Below are 13,838 nucleotides of genomic sequence, written 5' to 3'. Positions count from 1 at the left end.
AAAATGTATATGATCGGGAAAACTTATCGGGAATGATTGGAATTGAATCGGGAGCAAAAAAAAAAAAAGCAATCGGATCGGGAAATATCGGGATCCGCAGATACTCAAACTAAAATGATCGGGATCGGATCGGGAGCAAAAAAATATGATCGGAACAATCCTAGTTGTAACTTTTTGTTTGAGTTATTATGATTGTTCGTGCATTGGTAATTTAATTCAGAGGTATATTTAGCAGTTTTTGGGGGGAATATGTGTATAGACGCTTTGTTATGAGCATTGTTTAAAAAAAAGTTTGCATTTTATAGCATTTAAGCTAGCAGACTTTTGCTATGCAAGTTAGCCATTTGCTCTTTTGTTGTACTTCGATCCCCATTAATTATTTTTCAAGCGCAGGTATTTTAGTTTATTGCTAAATGCATTTATTGCTCTTGTGAAATGAAAGTGCAAGTCTGCATGGTTGGAAAAAACTTGTATTAGCATTATTATCTTAGCAGGCCTTTGATTTACATCTCCTAAAATGGATTCTGCAACGCATAAAATGTTCTTAATCCAATTACTCGATTATTCGAACTAACTAATTGATAGATTAATCGATTACTTAAATAATCGATAGCTGCAGCCCTAGTCAAGTCCATTTCGATCATCATTCGCTGCCAGCCTCTCCCAGTCAAAATGCATTGGATGTCTAATGTCAGTTAAAAAATTATAAAAAAGAAATTATGACATTTATGTATTCTACCAACTACCACAACACATACTCTGTGAAAACTATGCATACACCTGGCCTGTGTTAATTATAAATTAATTTCTTGATTAAATTAAGCAATCTTGGCTGTCAACAGATCCTAATTTCTACTCCTATACAAGTGTCTCAAACCTGTGGCCCGGAGTCCAATTGAGGCCCGCAGGGCAGTATTTTACTTGACTACTCAAAGTTTTACTCTATAACAGATGTTGTCAGTATTAACAATAACAGCATAAAAATCAGGATGTCCACTCATTAATGTTTGCAGGTGAATTTCCCACTACACATAATGCACTGCTTGCAGACTCACCCTTACCTTTTACACCCTAATCTGGCCTATCCTCCCTCTTCCCATCTTATTGGTTATCGTATTTTTTGGACAATAGATTCAGATTCAGAATATTTATTGTCATTGTTACAAAAAGCACAACGAAACTTTGTTTGGAGCATCCATACAGCTCATGCAGCTAAGTTGGTAAAATGCAAAACCCATAAAATAAATACCCATCAGTACCAAGTGTAAACATTGACACAGTTTTGGACATATGTAAAACAAAGATTCAACAACAGCAGCATGAGGTCATGTCAGTGCCTCATGACTATAAGTCACAGCGTTTTTCATAGTTTAGCCGACTTATCCTCTGAAACGATTTGTGTGTGAAATTATTAACACATTATTATTTCATGTCACATGTTATTTTCACACTAGCTGCTCTGCCATTGGCTTTTGCCTAGCATCTTCCTAGCATGCAATTGGCGTAGACGGACCTGTATGTGCATGTCTGTATCTCCTCATTCATCATGAGGTCTTCCGACAGCTTTACATGAGTGTATTAACTTTTATTCTTTATTCTTTGTTTTTTACATAATGTACAACTCTCATTTGATGTTTTTTGTGCACTAATCTAATGGTAACATGTATTTGTTAAATGTTTTAATGTGTTTTTATGCTTTATAAAAGATTATATCTGAATTTTGGTGGGTTTGGCATCGTTTGAATTTAAACGGTTCCGGTTACGATTCCGATTCCACGTTTCGATTCCAGTTCCAAACGATTCTCGATTACTATTCTTTTAATAGGCAGGGTAAAAAAGTTGCATAGTTTATATTAATTTCTTAACTTCTCGATTTTTTTTTTTTTTTTTTTTTAATTTTATGAACGTTCAATTAACTTTGCTATGAATTTCCCACAGGGCTATTTTTAACCTGTATATAAATATCAGTCTTTGAACTTTCTTTCCACAGGAATTCACGTTCACCCAGATGTTTATTTTTCAAAAGCTCACAGAAAAAACATTTACACATATTCTTTTGCCTATGTTTTAGAGTGTCCTATGCTGCAGGCATTTATTGTATTTTTGTTTTAGGTGGTATTTCTACACATCAGTTTAGGGCTGTGAGTGTTCCGTCCCCTGGTCTTAAGTTGACAACTTTTTAAGTTTGATTTCTTTCCAAACTGATATTATTGTTCATCCGTCCACAAGATGTCACTATTGTAACTCCGGACTCTACAGTTTTTCTTTGGTTTTGCTATGTGCGCTTGGCTTGCCCTAGTGATGACTTACTAGAAGCAGCAGGCACAAAGAACTTATTACTTTAGTTGGAAAAAAAAATCTGGTGGAGGTGTACAGACACTACACATCTCCTCTGCACTGCAAATCATTGGGAACCCTAGATAAAACAAAATCTGTAAGTTTGCACGTTTTAACGGAGGGTCCGATATCATTTCACCACTTTGTTGTCATGTAGGTGAACCGAAGCAACAAGTTTCTGTGCTAAGCTAAAGTATCCACTTCATTTGATTTGCTCATAACAGAGCTAATCTTCATTTGGTTTGACCTTTGTGGTGTTCGGCAGTTATTTCTTCTGGTCGGCGGTCAGGGCATCGAAACTTGGAATCGAAATGAAAAAATTCGAACCGTTCCGGGAGAACCGGAGTGTTAGTTCCGACAGCTTTACGCAATTGTATTAACTTTTATTCTTTGTTTTTTACATTATGCACAACTCTCATTTGATGTTTATTGCGCAATAATATAATGGTAACATATATTTGTTACATGTTTTAATCCGTTTTTATGCTTTATAAAAGATTTATGTCTGAATTTTGATGGGCTTGGAATGGATTTGGGCATTTACATGGGAAACGTGTCTCTATTTACGGAATTTTCAGTTTATGAAACTACTTCTAGAACCAATTAATTTCGTAAGTAGAGGTAGGTAGAGGTAGAGGCAGAGTACAGTGGTACTCTGGTGCAACTTATAGTCCGAAATATACGGTACTTGGGTTGTAGTACAGAGCTTGTAACACTACTTACAGCTAGGTAGCATATACTGGTAGGTCCAGTGAACCATAACAGCTAAAACTAACCGAAAAACAGTGCAGTCAACACATGCCCAAACACGGGATTCCCGCCTACGATGGCTTTGGTGACGGAGATCGGTGCCACCTGTTGCCTGTGTGTTTTGTCACTGGCTCGCTGCAGCTGATGTTTCTGCGCTGCCTTGGAATTAGTCAACAGCGCGAATGGTTTGGTGAGGTGGTGAGTCAGCGTTGGCGTCAGACGTGGCATCATCTCTCCGAGTATTGAGGTCAGCAGGCGGGCTTGCCGTGATACTGTTGACGCACGCACGCACACGAGCCTTGATTTGAGGTGTTTATCAGCAAAAGGATTGCGTCCGTGTGTATGTACGTAACCTTTACTCCCGCTGTAGTACTTTTGTGCTTCAGGGCCACGTCTGATTTTTAGAACTAGGCCAGGTCATTAGAGTACATGGTGGGGGGGAAAAAAAAGGAAAGACATATTTTTGGGCGATAAGTCGATACTTTTTCCTCCGCTTTGGACACTGCGGCTTATAGTCCAGTGCGGCTAATATGTCAATTTTTGCAGGCTGGTGAGCTGCATGTCTTTTGCTTTGAATACTGTTCCCACTGTGTCTTATATATGAACAAATGCTGTTTTATTAGCAAATTTGGTGGGTGCGGCTTATAGTCAGGCGCACTTTATAATCCGAAAATGACAGTACTTTCTCTGATCAAGTAACAAATACACATTTTTTAATAACTGATAATTAAATTCATAAAGTAATAAAAATGTAATACTCATTTTCTGGTGTTAAATGCATTCAATCTCTCAGCCATCTGGATTTTGGCCTGTTTTACTGCCTCTTCTTTTTTTCTGATTAAGAAGTAAACTTGACTTGAATTTCATGTGTTTAATCCGACAAATAATTTAAAACATGTATTGTGCAATGACGTTTCTATCCCATTTACAAAAAAAAAATCACATAACTAGCTATTCAATGACATAAATAACTCATTTAAAAAATGACCACCCCTGCTCGAGTTATGCATGCACACAAGCATCCACTCAGCTTTTGGCTTCACTCAGAGCCAACATTTCTCTTTCTCTTTCCACTACACCTCCACTTTCTCACCACTGCATCTTTCTGCGTCAGTCTTTTTCATTTTTTTTACTCAGTCTACCTAAGTACAAAGTGTGAACACTTTTACCAGCTCTGTCCTTATCAGACCAGGCCATGCTGACGCTGCCGGCAGCAGACCTGAAGCAACACCGCAATGCGAAATGGTCTAGATTCCAGATTACAGTGGAAAGGGGAAGGTGACAGAGGAACAATGTGAATTTCACACCCACAAAGTGAGCTGTCATTTCCTCGGCTTCCTGTGTGCACATTGGGACTTTACGTCTGACAAACTTGCACGACAAATACCAACTTGTTTGGTACACTCATACAATAAAATCAGACCAAAATCATAACAAAAAAATAAAACCAGAACCCAAACAAAAATGATCAGTAAATGATCCATGTTATACTGTAGTATACATTATATACAGCACATTATACTGTACTGACACCAATTCCTTTTGCATTTTGTCTATTTCACTATCTCTTCGCCATCAACCAAAAATTCAACTTTGGCTGTGTTTCCTTCAGACTTTTTGGTGCATTCTGTAACAATTTAACATGACATACACTCACAAGTATTTGGCATTGCATGTTTTGACTGCTTTCAATTCCCAGGGCGTGTCTCATTTAATGCTTTTCCAATGCCACTTTAAACTATTTTAATGCCCAACTGCTGACAGTTTCACACACAAAAATTGTAAGTAGAGTTGTCTAATAATGACTTTTTAACTGATTGCCGATATTATCCAACTCCCAAAATCCGATACCGATATCAAACTGATTCCGATACAGACGTGGACTTCACATTTTATGGCTAATTCTTTTGTGATGCCCCACTAGATACTTTAATAATGATAAATGTAACAACTTCAAGATTTTCCAAAAAAGCATTCTGTTAAAAATAAGACAACTTCAACTGAAGTTATGCAAAAAGTGCCCATAGTGCACCACTATATTTACTGGTGAAATCAAAATAGTGCAAACATCGTTTTTTTGTTTTTGTTTGTTTTTTGATCAAGTGCAAGTGCAAATTGCCAATAAGGCCATATCACATATGGCTTACACAGTGCTTCTGGCTCAAAATAACGAAGGCACACAGCTTCAGTGCAGTGAATGAGGTACACTGCTGGTCAAAAGTACTGGCACCCCTGCAATTCTGTCAGATAATGCTCAATTTCTCCCAGAAAATGATTGCAATTAAAAATGCTGTGGTACTAATATCTTCATTTATTTTGCTTGCAATGAAAAAACACAAAAGAGATTGGGAAAAAAAATAAATCACTATCATTTTACACAAAACTCCAAAAATGGGCCGGACAAAAGTATTGGCCTTTGAAAAATCATGTGATGCTTCTCTAATTTGTGTAATTAACAGCACCTGTTACTTACCTGTGGCACATAACAGGTGGTGGCGATATCTAAATCACACTTGCAGCCAGTTAAAATGGATTAAAGTTGACTCAACCTCTGTCCTGTGTCCTTGTGTGTACCACATTGAGCATGGAGAAAAGAAAGACGACCCAAGAGCTGTCTGAGGACTTGAGAAGCAAACTTGTGAGGAAGCAGGACAATCTCAAGCCCTGTGTCTACCTTGCGCAGTGTCATCAATAAGTGTAAAGCCTATGGCACTGTGGCTAACCTCCCTAGATGTTGATGAGAAAAAAAATGACGAGAGATTTCAATGAAAGATTGTGCTGATGGTGGATAAAGAACCTCCACTAACATTCAAACAGGTTCAAGCTGTCCTGCAGTCCGAGGTTACAACAGTGTCAACCCATACTATCCGTCGGCGTCTGCATGAAAAGGGACTCTATGGTAGGATACCCAGGAAAAGCCCACTTCTTACCCAGAGACATAAAGAAGCCAGGCTGGAGTTTACCAAAACTTACCTGAGAAAGCCAAAAACCTTTTGGAAGAATGCTCTCTGGTCAGATGAGACAAAAGTAGAGCTTTTTGGGAAAAGGCATCAACATACAGTTTACAGGGAAAAAAAACGAGGCCTTCCAAGAAAAGAACACGGTCCCCACAGTCAAACATGGCAGAGGTTCCCTAATGTTTTGGGGTTGCTTTGCTGCCTCTGGCACTGGACTGCTTGACCGTGTGCATGGCATTATGAAGTCTGAAGACTACCAACAAATTTTGTAGCATAATGTAGGGCCCTGTGTGCAAAAGCTGAGTCTCCCTCAGGGATCATGGGTCTTCCAGCAGGACAGTGACCCAAAACACACTGCCAATACTTTTGTCTGGCCCATTTTTGGAGTTTTGTGTAAAAGTATAATGATTTAATTTTTTTTTCATTCTCATTGCAAGCAAACTACCTACTACCAAAGCATTTGTAATTGCAATCATTTTCTGGAAGAAATTGAGCATTATCTAACAGAATTGCAGGGGTGCCAATACTTTTGGCCAGCAGTGTATGTAATGAGCCTATAATTCATTATTTTTAATCATTTATTGTTCATTTAATTTTTCTACTATGAATGCAAATTGTATGCTCACATAACAAATACCATGCATCTTAGTTTGGAGACACCTAATGGTCAATAAGCATAACTGCTGCGGTAAGCTGTGACCAGCCCTTGTACAAAGGCAGAAGACAGAAGTCTTCTACATTCATTTTGAAGGAAACATGCATATTTGCCCAAAACCGATCATGAAAAACCAATGTCGATATAATCAGATATCATTTTAAAATGTGTTTATCAGCAGATATCGGGTAGCCGACAGTATTGGCTCTCTTATCCGATAACAATGTGTCTTATGTTCTCTTAAACCGGCTACCCGACAATATCACACAGCTCCAATAAATAGAGCTGCAACCAACTATTATTTTCATAATCCATTAATCGGGCGATTAATTAAACGATTAATTGATTAATCGGATAAATGTCACTTTTTTTAATTACCTTCACAGTTTACCTTGAAGTTGTTTTAGGCATGTAGTAACAACAATGAAGATAAAATGGATGCTCAAAATTATTTTATAACAGCTTCCTGACTTAACTGTAGTCTACAACTGTATTGATTATCAAATTCGTTGGCAACTAATTTATTAATCGATTTTAATCGATTAATTGTTGCAGCCTTATTAATAAAAAGGTAGTTTAGACAGTCGATTAATTTTCCACTCTACTAATAAATGATGTAAACAAAAGTTTTTTTTATCCGTCAACTTTACATAATTTGTTATGTCTTAAACATTTAGTTTAATGCTTTTTATAGCCTGAATTTTGACAAAATCCATTTGATGACTTTTAATGTTATTTAATGACCCGCATAAACCCTGTTTACATAGTATTCATTATACTGTACTGACGCCCACGCCTAACATTTTGTCTATTTCACAATCTCTCCACATTCAACCAAGCATTCAACTTTGGCTGTGTTTCCTTCAGTCTTTTTTGTGCATTCAATGATGATATAACATGACACACACTCACAAGTATTTGGCATTGCCTGTTTTAACTGCTTTCAATTCCCTAGTAGGAGTTTGTCAAAACACTGGAATTCACCTAGAATTGCTGCTTCATACAAAAATGGCTGACATTGGCCTTTTGTCTTTTGATTTATTTGTTATACCGCCGGTTATTATAGACATGTCTGTCCATCACCCATTTCCATGCCCATTAGTGAAGACTAGAGACTAGAGTCAAATGTGCAATGTACTCACTGCAGCGACAGTCAAGTGAAAAGTGCGAAACACAATGGTTAAGCTATAAAATGGCCAGCAATTTTGTATTTCAGAGCACTAAAAATTCTGTCTTCAACTTTTATTCGCGCTGCCTTGTTCTCTTTTTCCCTCTGTATGCAATCTAGCTCTCTGCTATTGAGAATAATAATTTACAATTAGTGATGTCCTGATCCAATACTCTGTATCGGTATTAGCAAACGATACGGAAATTTTTGGAGTATCGGACAGTATTGGATTTGGTCATTAGATCGATTCCGATCCAGTAGTTGCATGTTTTCAGTATAAACATGCTTTATTGGCTGCTGTAAATCAAACCACTAGGAAAATATGTCCAGGTGGCCAGACCTAGATATGTCCAGAGGTGGGTAGAAACGCGTTAGATTTACTCCGTTACGTTTACTTGAGTACTTTTGGAGATAAAAGTACTACTAACAGTAGCTTTACGAAGCCATACTTTTTACTTTTACTTGAGTAGATTTGTGAACAAGAAATAGTGTTGTATCGGTCGCGAACGATTCGTTCTTTTTGAACGAATTGTTTGGGTGAACGAGACCGAACTAATCACCATCTGCACTGATTCGTTCTATGAAGTTGGTGCTTGTTCACTGCGTGGGAGGGCGTTGAGCAAGCGGCAGCGTCTTCTGACATCGCACACGACCAATCAGACGCCAGCCTCATCGCGGGCAGGGGAGGGACCGGAAACAGAATCAGGGCGTATGTCACTCACTTCCACGTGTGGCCAATGAGCAGCCAGCGTGCAGGCAGGGGGGCAAGACTGAGTTTTGTCACTTCCCGTTCAGTGACTCGGTCCTCCGGTTCCTGACCTAGCTTGCTGCTAACTTGACTTTCCAGTAATGACTATGCGGTGAACGAATCAAAAAATGAAAGGAAAAGACTTTGTCACATATTTGTTAACGTGGAGCCTATCAAATGCAGCTCAAAAAGACAAAAACACCACACAAATCTAGCGAGCATGGTTTAGTGTACTAATTTTCTCAACAGACTCGCGACTACCTATTACGACATACTATCAAATTTACAGTAATTTAAAACACGGGTAGCTACGAGGCAAGCAAAAGCTGAGCTGCGGTCGCGTGACGGCAATGAAGGGGGCAAAGAACTGTCACTATAAGGAGGCTTCATGGCAGCGATATTTACCTCATATGTGCACAGAAAAAAAGAATATTTAGTATGATCACCATAATACTGATTTGCAATGAAACGGTATATACATGTCCATTTTTTCCAAGTGTTTTATTTTTTTTTTCGTGTCAGGTGTTGGTTGGTTTGACAAATTATGTCAATCCGTCCATCATGTGCTACTCAAGCGCCCCAAAACAACGCACATGGACACGGGAGATGTCGCAATATGTCTACATTTTTCTTAACAGACTAATGAGAGTAGAAAGGCGATATCGTAAAGAGCAAACAATTATTTCTCGTCAGCATTTGACGATCTGAGATGCGGGGACGACAGGGGAGCTGACCGGATTATTTTATTTATTAATACCAGTGCAAAAATTCAATACGATCACCATAATACTGATTTGCAATGAAACTGTATATACATGTCAATTTTTTCCGAGTGTTTTATTTATTTTTTTAATACCAGTGCAAAAATTCAATATGATCATCTTAATACTGGTTTGCAATTAAACTGTCAAATATCAAAATGTAGTATTGTCTTTATTTCAGAGCAGCACATTCGACAACTAGCTATTTACACTTATAGTTTTAACAATAGTAACTAAAAATAATAGTGATGAGCATAAAAACAAAAATACAACAGAGGGAGAGGTAAATATGATGTGTTGGTCGTTCCATATTTAGAAATTAAACTTTCGATTTATTTCTATTTTTGTGACAGCAAGCATGCTGCGTTGGCTGGTAGCAGCAGCATTGTAAATGTGATTAAGAACATGCTAAAGAAAGTCCGTGCGCCCCCGACCCCAACCCCCCGCTCCCCCCACAAAAGGAAAATGTTTAACCGTGTCCTCAATCGAAATGCAAGCATGAGCCATGACTTTGATCCCATTAAACTAGGACAGACGACGCGGAAGTTCTCCCTCGCTTTTGCAGCAGCGGGAGGGAGACGAGGCTGTCTGTGAAAGCAGAATGATATTGCCTGTCACTCATTACTGAAACTACGACGAGCGGTCAATGAGGAGCCTGTGTGCAAGAGAGAGGGAGGGACCAAGAATGTCACTTCCCGTTCAGTTATACTGCGAAGTGGTCTTTGGTGATTCGTTCGGCAACGTCACTTCCCGTTCACTAACCGAACGATTCATTTGGGCGGGGAGGGAGATGAGGGGGGCGAACGATTCGTTTGAACGAATCTTTTTACTGAACGATCCGGAATGGATCCGTTTACTCAAGTGAACGACAGATCCCGTCACTAACAAGAAACACTACTTTGGGTTAAATTTTTTTCCTCTTTATTCTACTGTATATATTAGGGCTGCAGCTATAGATTATTTTAATAGTCGATTAATCGTTGAACTAGTCAATTTGAATAATCGAGTGATCGGATAAGGAACGGAGAAAATTAAAATACCTCAGCTGAGCCTCAAATGGAAAAATAAATAAATAAATAAATAAGTAAATAAATAAATGAGGATCTTAGTACAACAAATGAACAATTGGCTAACTTCCATAGTAAAGTCCACTAGCTTAAATGCTATAAAATGCTAACTTTTTTTTTTTTTTTACCATGCTCTTAACAAGTGGTTCAAACACATATTTCAACAAAAAATGGCTATATATACCAATAAACTAAATTACGAATGCATTAAAAAAACAACTCAAACAAAAAACTTGAAAAATATGTTGGTCTTAACAGGGAGCAGCTGGGTTCAGTCATGTGAAATGAGTTACGTCATATTCAATGCTGCCCCAAAAAGGCAGTGTATCCTGCCAAATCAATAAAACTAAATGCAAACACTTTCAAAACAAACTAGTGCAACGCCACTTTAATTAAACACTCGAAGCAGCATAATTTAATTTGAATCTTTTTCTAATCGAATTACACAAGTTAATTGATTAATGTAGTAATGGTACATATTAGATTTTAACTTTTTTTTTTTTTGCCAAAGATGCCAACAGTAGCTCTCCCACTTTCACCAATGAAACGTTGCAACAATAATCACATGACTCCATTATACCAATCAGACTCAAGCTTGCCATTCTACAATTGCGCCTGCCTCTTCCATCACGTGGCGTCTATAAAGCACCGTGAAAAATTTAGTATTTGACATTGAGCGCTGACTTTAACCTCTCTGTTTTTATTTGGCACGGATTGTCCACGGAACTACGTTTTCTCCACTAGAGAGCACGCATGCTTTTTGGATGAATGATGCTTTATTTATCTAGATTTTTTTCCTCTTGCCAGAATTCAATGATTTTTTTGGGGGGGGGGGGCTTAATGTGGTTATGTAATAGGTTATAGTACAATTTAATAATAACAGTTCATATAGATAACTTTGTGCTGAGAAAAAAATACCAGTTTAAAAAAAAAAAAAAAGAATCAAACATTGTAAGCAGTTACAATGTTACTCATTACTTGAGAATTATTTTCACCAAATACGTTTTTACTTGTACTTGAGTACATTTTTTGGATGTCTACAATTAATTTTAAGTGACTAATATTGGCTGGCAACCAGTTCAGGGTGTCCCCTGCCTACTGCCCCGAGTTAGCTGGGATAGGCTCCAGCACCTCCGCGACCCTCGTGAGGAAAAGCGGCATGGAAAATGAATGAATGAATAATATTATTTTGAAGTAACACTACTCTTACTTGAGTAAAACCTTTGGCTACCCTGCCCAACTCTGGTTATATGTACTCTGTGGTGTATTCCTTACCCGCAGTCGGGCGCCGGGCACCACCTGCAGTCGGGGTCAGAGGCTAGGCAGCGGCGAAGCAGAAACTCCTCGTATTTTTCCAGCAAGGCCGCGTCATCCAGGATGTCGGCCACCTGCCGGGGCGCCAGCCGTTCGGCGCACTCGGGACAGCTGAGCTGGACACGGCTCTCTGTGATCTCGATGCGCAGGTACTGGCGCAGGCAGCACAGGCAGGAGCGGTGGCTGCAGCCCAGCAGCTCTGGCAGCTGCTCGGCCGGCTGGCGCACCAGGCACAGGGGGCACTCCAGGAAATCGCCGTCCCCTGAAGGGGCCTCGCCGCCCAAGGAGGCTTGGCTGGAGGAAAGATGCCCGGAGGGGCTGCCGGGGGCCACGTCCTCGGGGCCCGGGGCGTTGGTAGCCACGGGTGCAAGCGGCGCCAAGGCGGCCGGGCTCAAGGCAGTCGACGGTAGAAGCTGCTGCTGTGCGTAGTGAAGGTGGGATAGTGGGGTGGCAGCCCCTCCTTTAGCGCCTTTGGCCGCCCGAGAGCCCCGTTTGCCGTGGAAGAGGCTCTGGAAGGAGATGCGGCGCCGACGTTTTCCAGCCACTCGGCACTTTGGGTTGGGGACGCCGCTCAGCGAAGAGTGCGGTGACTCCGAGTCTTTCTCCGAGCCCATTTTTAGCCCAAAAGAGTCACAGTTGGAGACCAAGAAGAATAACAAAACTTCCTCTTGGCGACTTTTAGCGAGAAACCAAAAGACAACTGAAGAAAATCTCACATCTCCAGTGTTGATGATCTTTCAGTGTGGGGAAAAAACCCCAGAATAGGCAAAATAGTCCACGTACTTCTTGCTTAGGGGAGATCCTTCGTCTTGCTGTTTGCTGGTCACACGTCTCATGCACTGTGTGGGAAGACAAGAAAAGGAAGTTAAACAAAACACCTACGCACTTTCTCAGTCTCTTCCCACTTCACACAGTGACCCTGTTTCCCCCTCAAGACACGCCCCATATGCACGTACGCAGTACATTCCAGTTACTAGCATGTACGAGTCATACAAGGAGTCAGCCGCGGTATGGGGCTTCATCTAGTGGCGAGCGAAGGAATCACTAAATACTGTTCAGTTATATTTAACTTTAAATTTCATAACTTGAATGCAATCAATATTGAAGCACAGTTGTTAGTTTCCATTTCTGTTTAAATGCAGTCGACCTCATTGGCTGCCAATAGACGTCCAATTCATTTGCACTGGGGGAGGGATGAATGAACAGCTGCATTTGAAAGATGAGCATTCACAGCCAGTCCTCCCAGTTTCAACAAATTGGACATCAGGCAATGAATTAATAATAATAATAATAATAATAATACGTTATAAATTAAAAACAATGGTTTAAATCGGACGAAAAATGTAGAAGGCCCTGCAAAAAAACCTGCGAAACAAGATACGTGCACTTGTGAGCATTCACACAATTAAAGCCCCAATTAGACGCGTGACATCATCCAATCAAGTATTCATGGAGGGAAGCGAGCGTCTTCCTTCCTTCCACTTCACGCGGCGCTGCTGGCGCCGTTGCCACGGCGACGCTCACCACGAGCGAGGCAAACAGCGGCGTTCTCTGTGACTCTGGCACTTAAGCGTACACACAAAGACACACATTAGCACACGAAACATGCGAGTAATCCCTACACACACGCAACGTAAAACAACATGTTGTCGAGGTGTTAAATAGAGCACATGTATGCGCAGGAAAACACACACACTGTGCGAAGAGCCTGCTGACCCTATAAAATGTCAGGCGTTGAAGAGTCAGTTTGACATGACCTGTGTGTGTTTCTGAGTCCAACTGATTTGATTGACAGGCTGTCCAGCTCATCAAAGGCAGCTGTCACTATTAATTCAGACATTATTCTTATAAAAAAGAAGATTCAAACATGTTTTTTTCATCATTCAATATTAGTGACTGCATTAATTTAACATTAAATAAGAAGTGACTTTTGGTTATTCCCCGCAAATAACTAGTAAATTGATATACTACGCAGTAAAATATATGTGAGGCATACAATAATGACGTATAATATACAATTTATTGGAAATATACCTTTACATTTATTAAATCTAGGACTGCAACTAACTACCGTATGGGCC

The 13,838-nt window shown here is 39.8% G+C and overlaps 1 protein-coding gene across 2 annotated transcripts in view; it reads right to left on the bottom strand.

The window, feature by feature from the left end:
• Positions 1 to 13,838, bottom strand: part of rnf19b (ring finger protein 19B) — a 61,468-nt gene that overhangs the window by 21,001 nt on the left and 26,629 nt on the right. For both annotated transcript variants that reach the window (XM_057827625.1, XM_057827624.1), the window contains one exon: positions 11,719 to 12,596. In XM_057827625.1, the coding sequence (XP_057683608.1) occupies positions 11,719 to 12,371 (653 nt within the window). In that variant the 5' untranslated portion in view covers positions 12,372 to 12,596. The remainder of the gene's footprint in view (positions 1 to 11,718; positions 12,597 to 13,838) is intronic.

Source organism: Corythoichthys intestinalis, chromosome 22 (genome assembly GCF_030265065.1).
Source record: "Corythoichthys intestinalis isolate RoL2023-P3 chromosome 22, ASM3026506v1, whole genome shotgun sequence".
Taxonomy (NCBI): domain Eukaryota; kingdom Metazoa; phylum Chordata; class Actinopteri; order Syngnathiformes; family Syngnathidae; genus Corythoichthys; species Corythoichthys intestinalis.
The sequence above is the reverse complement of the archived record's forward strand: the minus strand, read 5'-3'. Positions and strand labels throughout refer to the sequence as shown.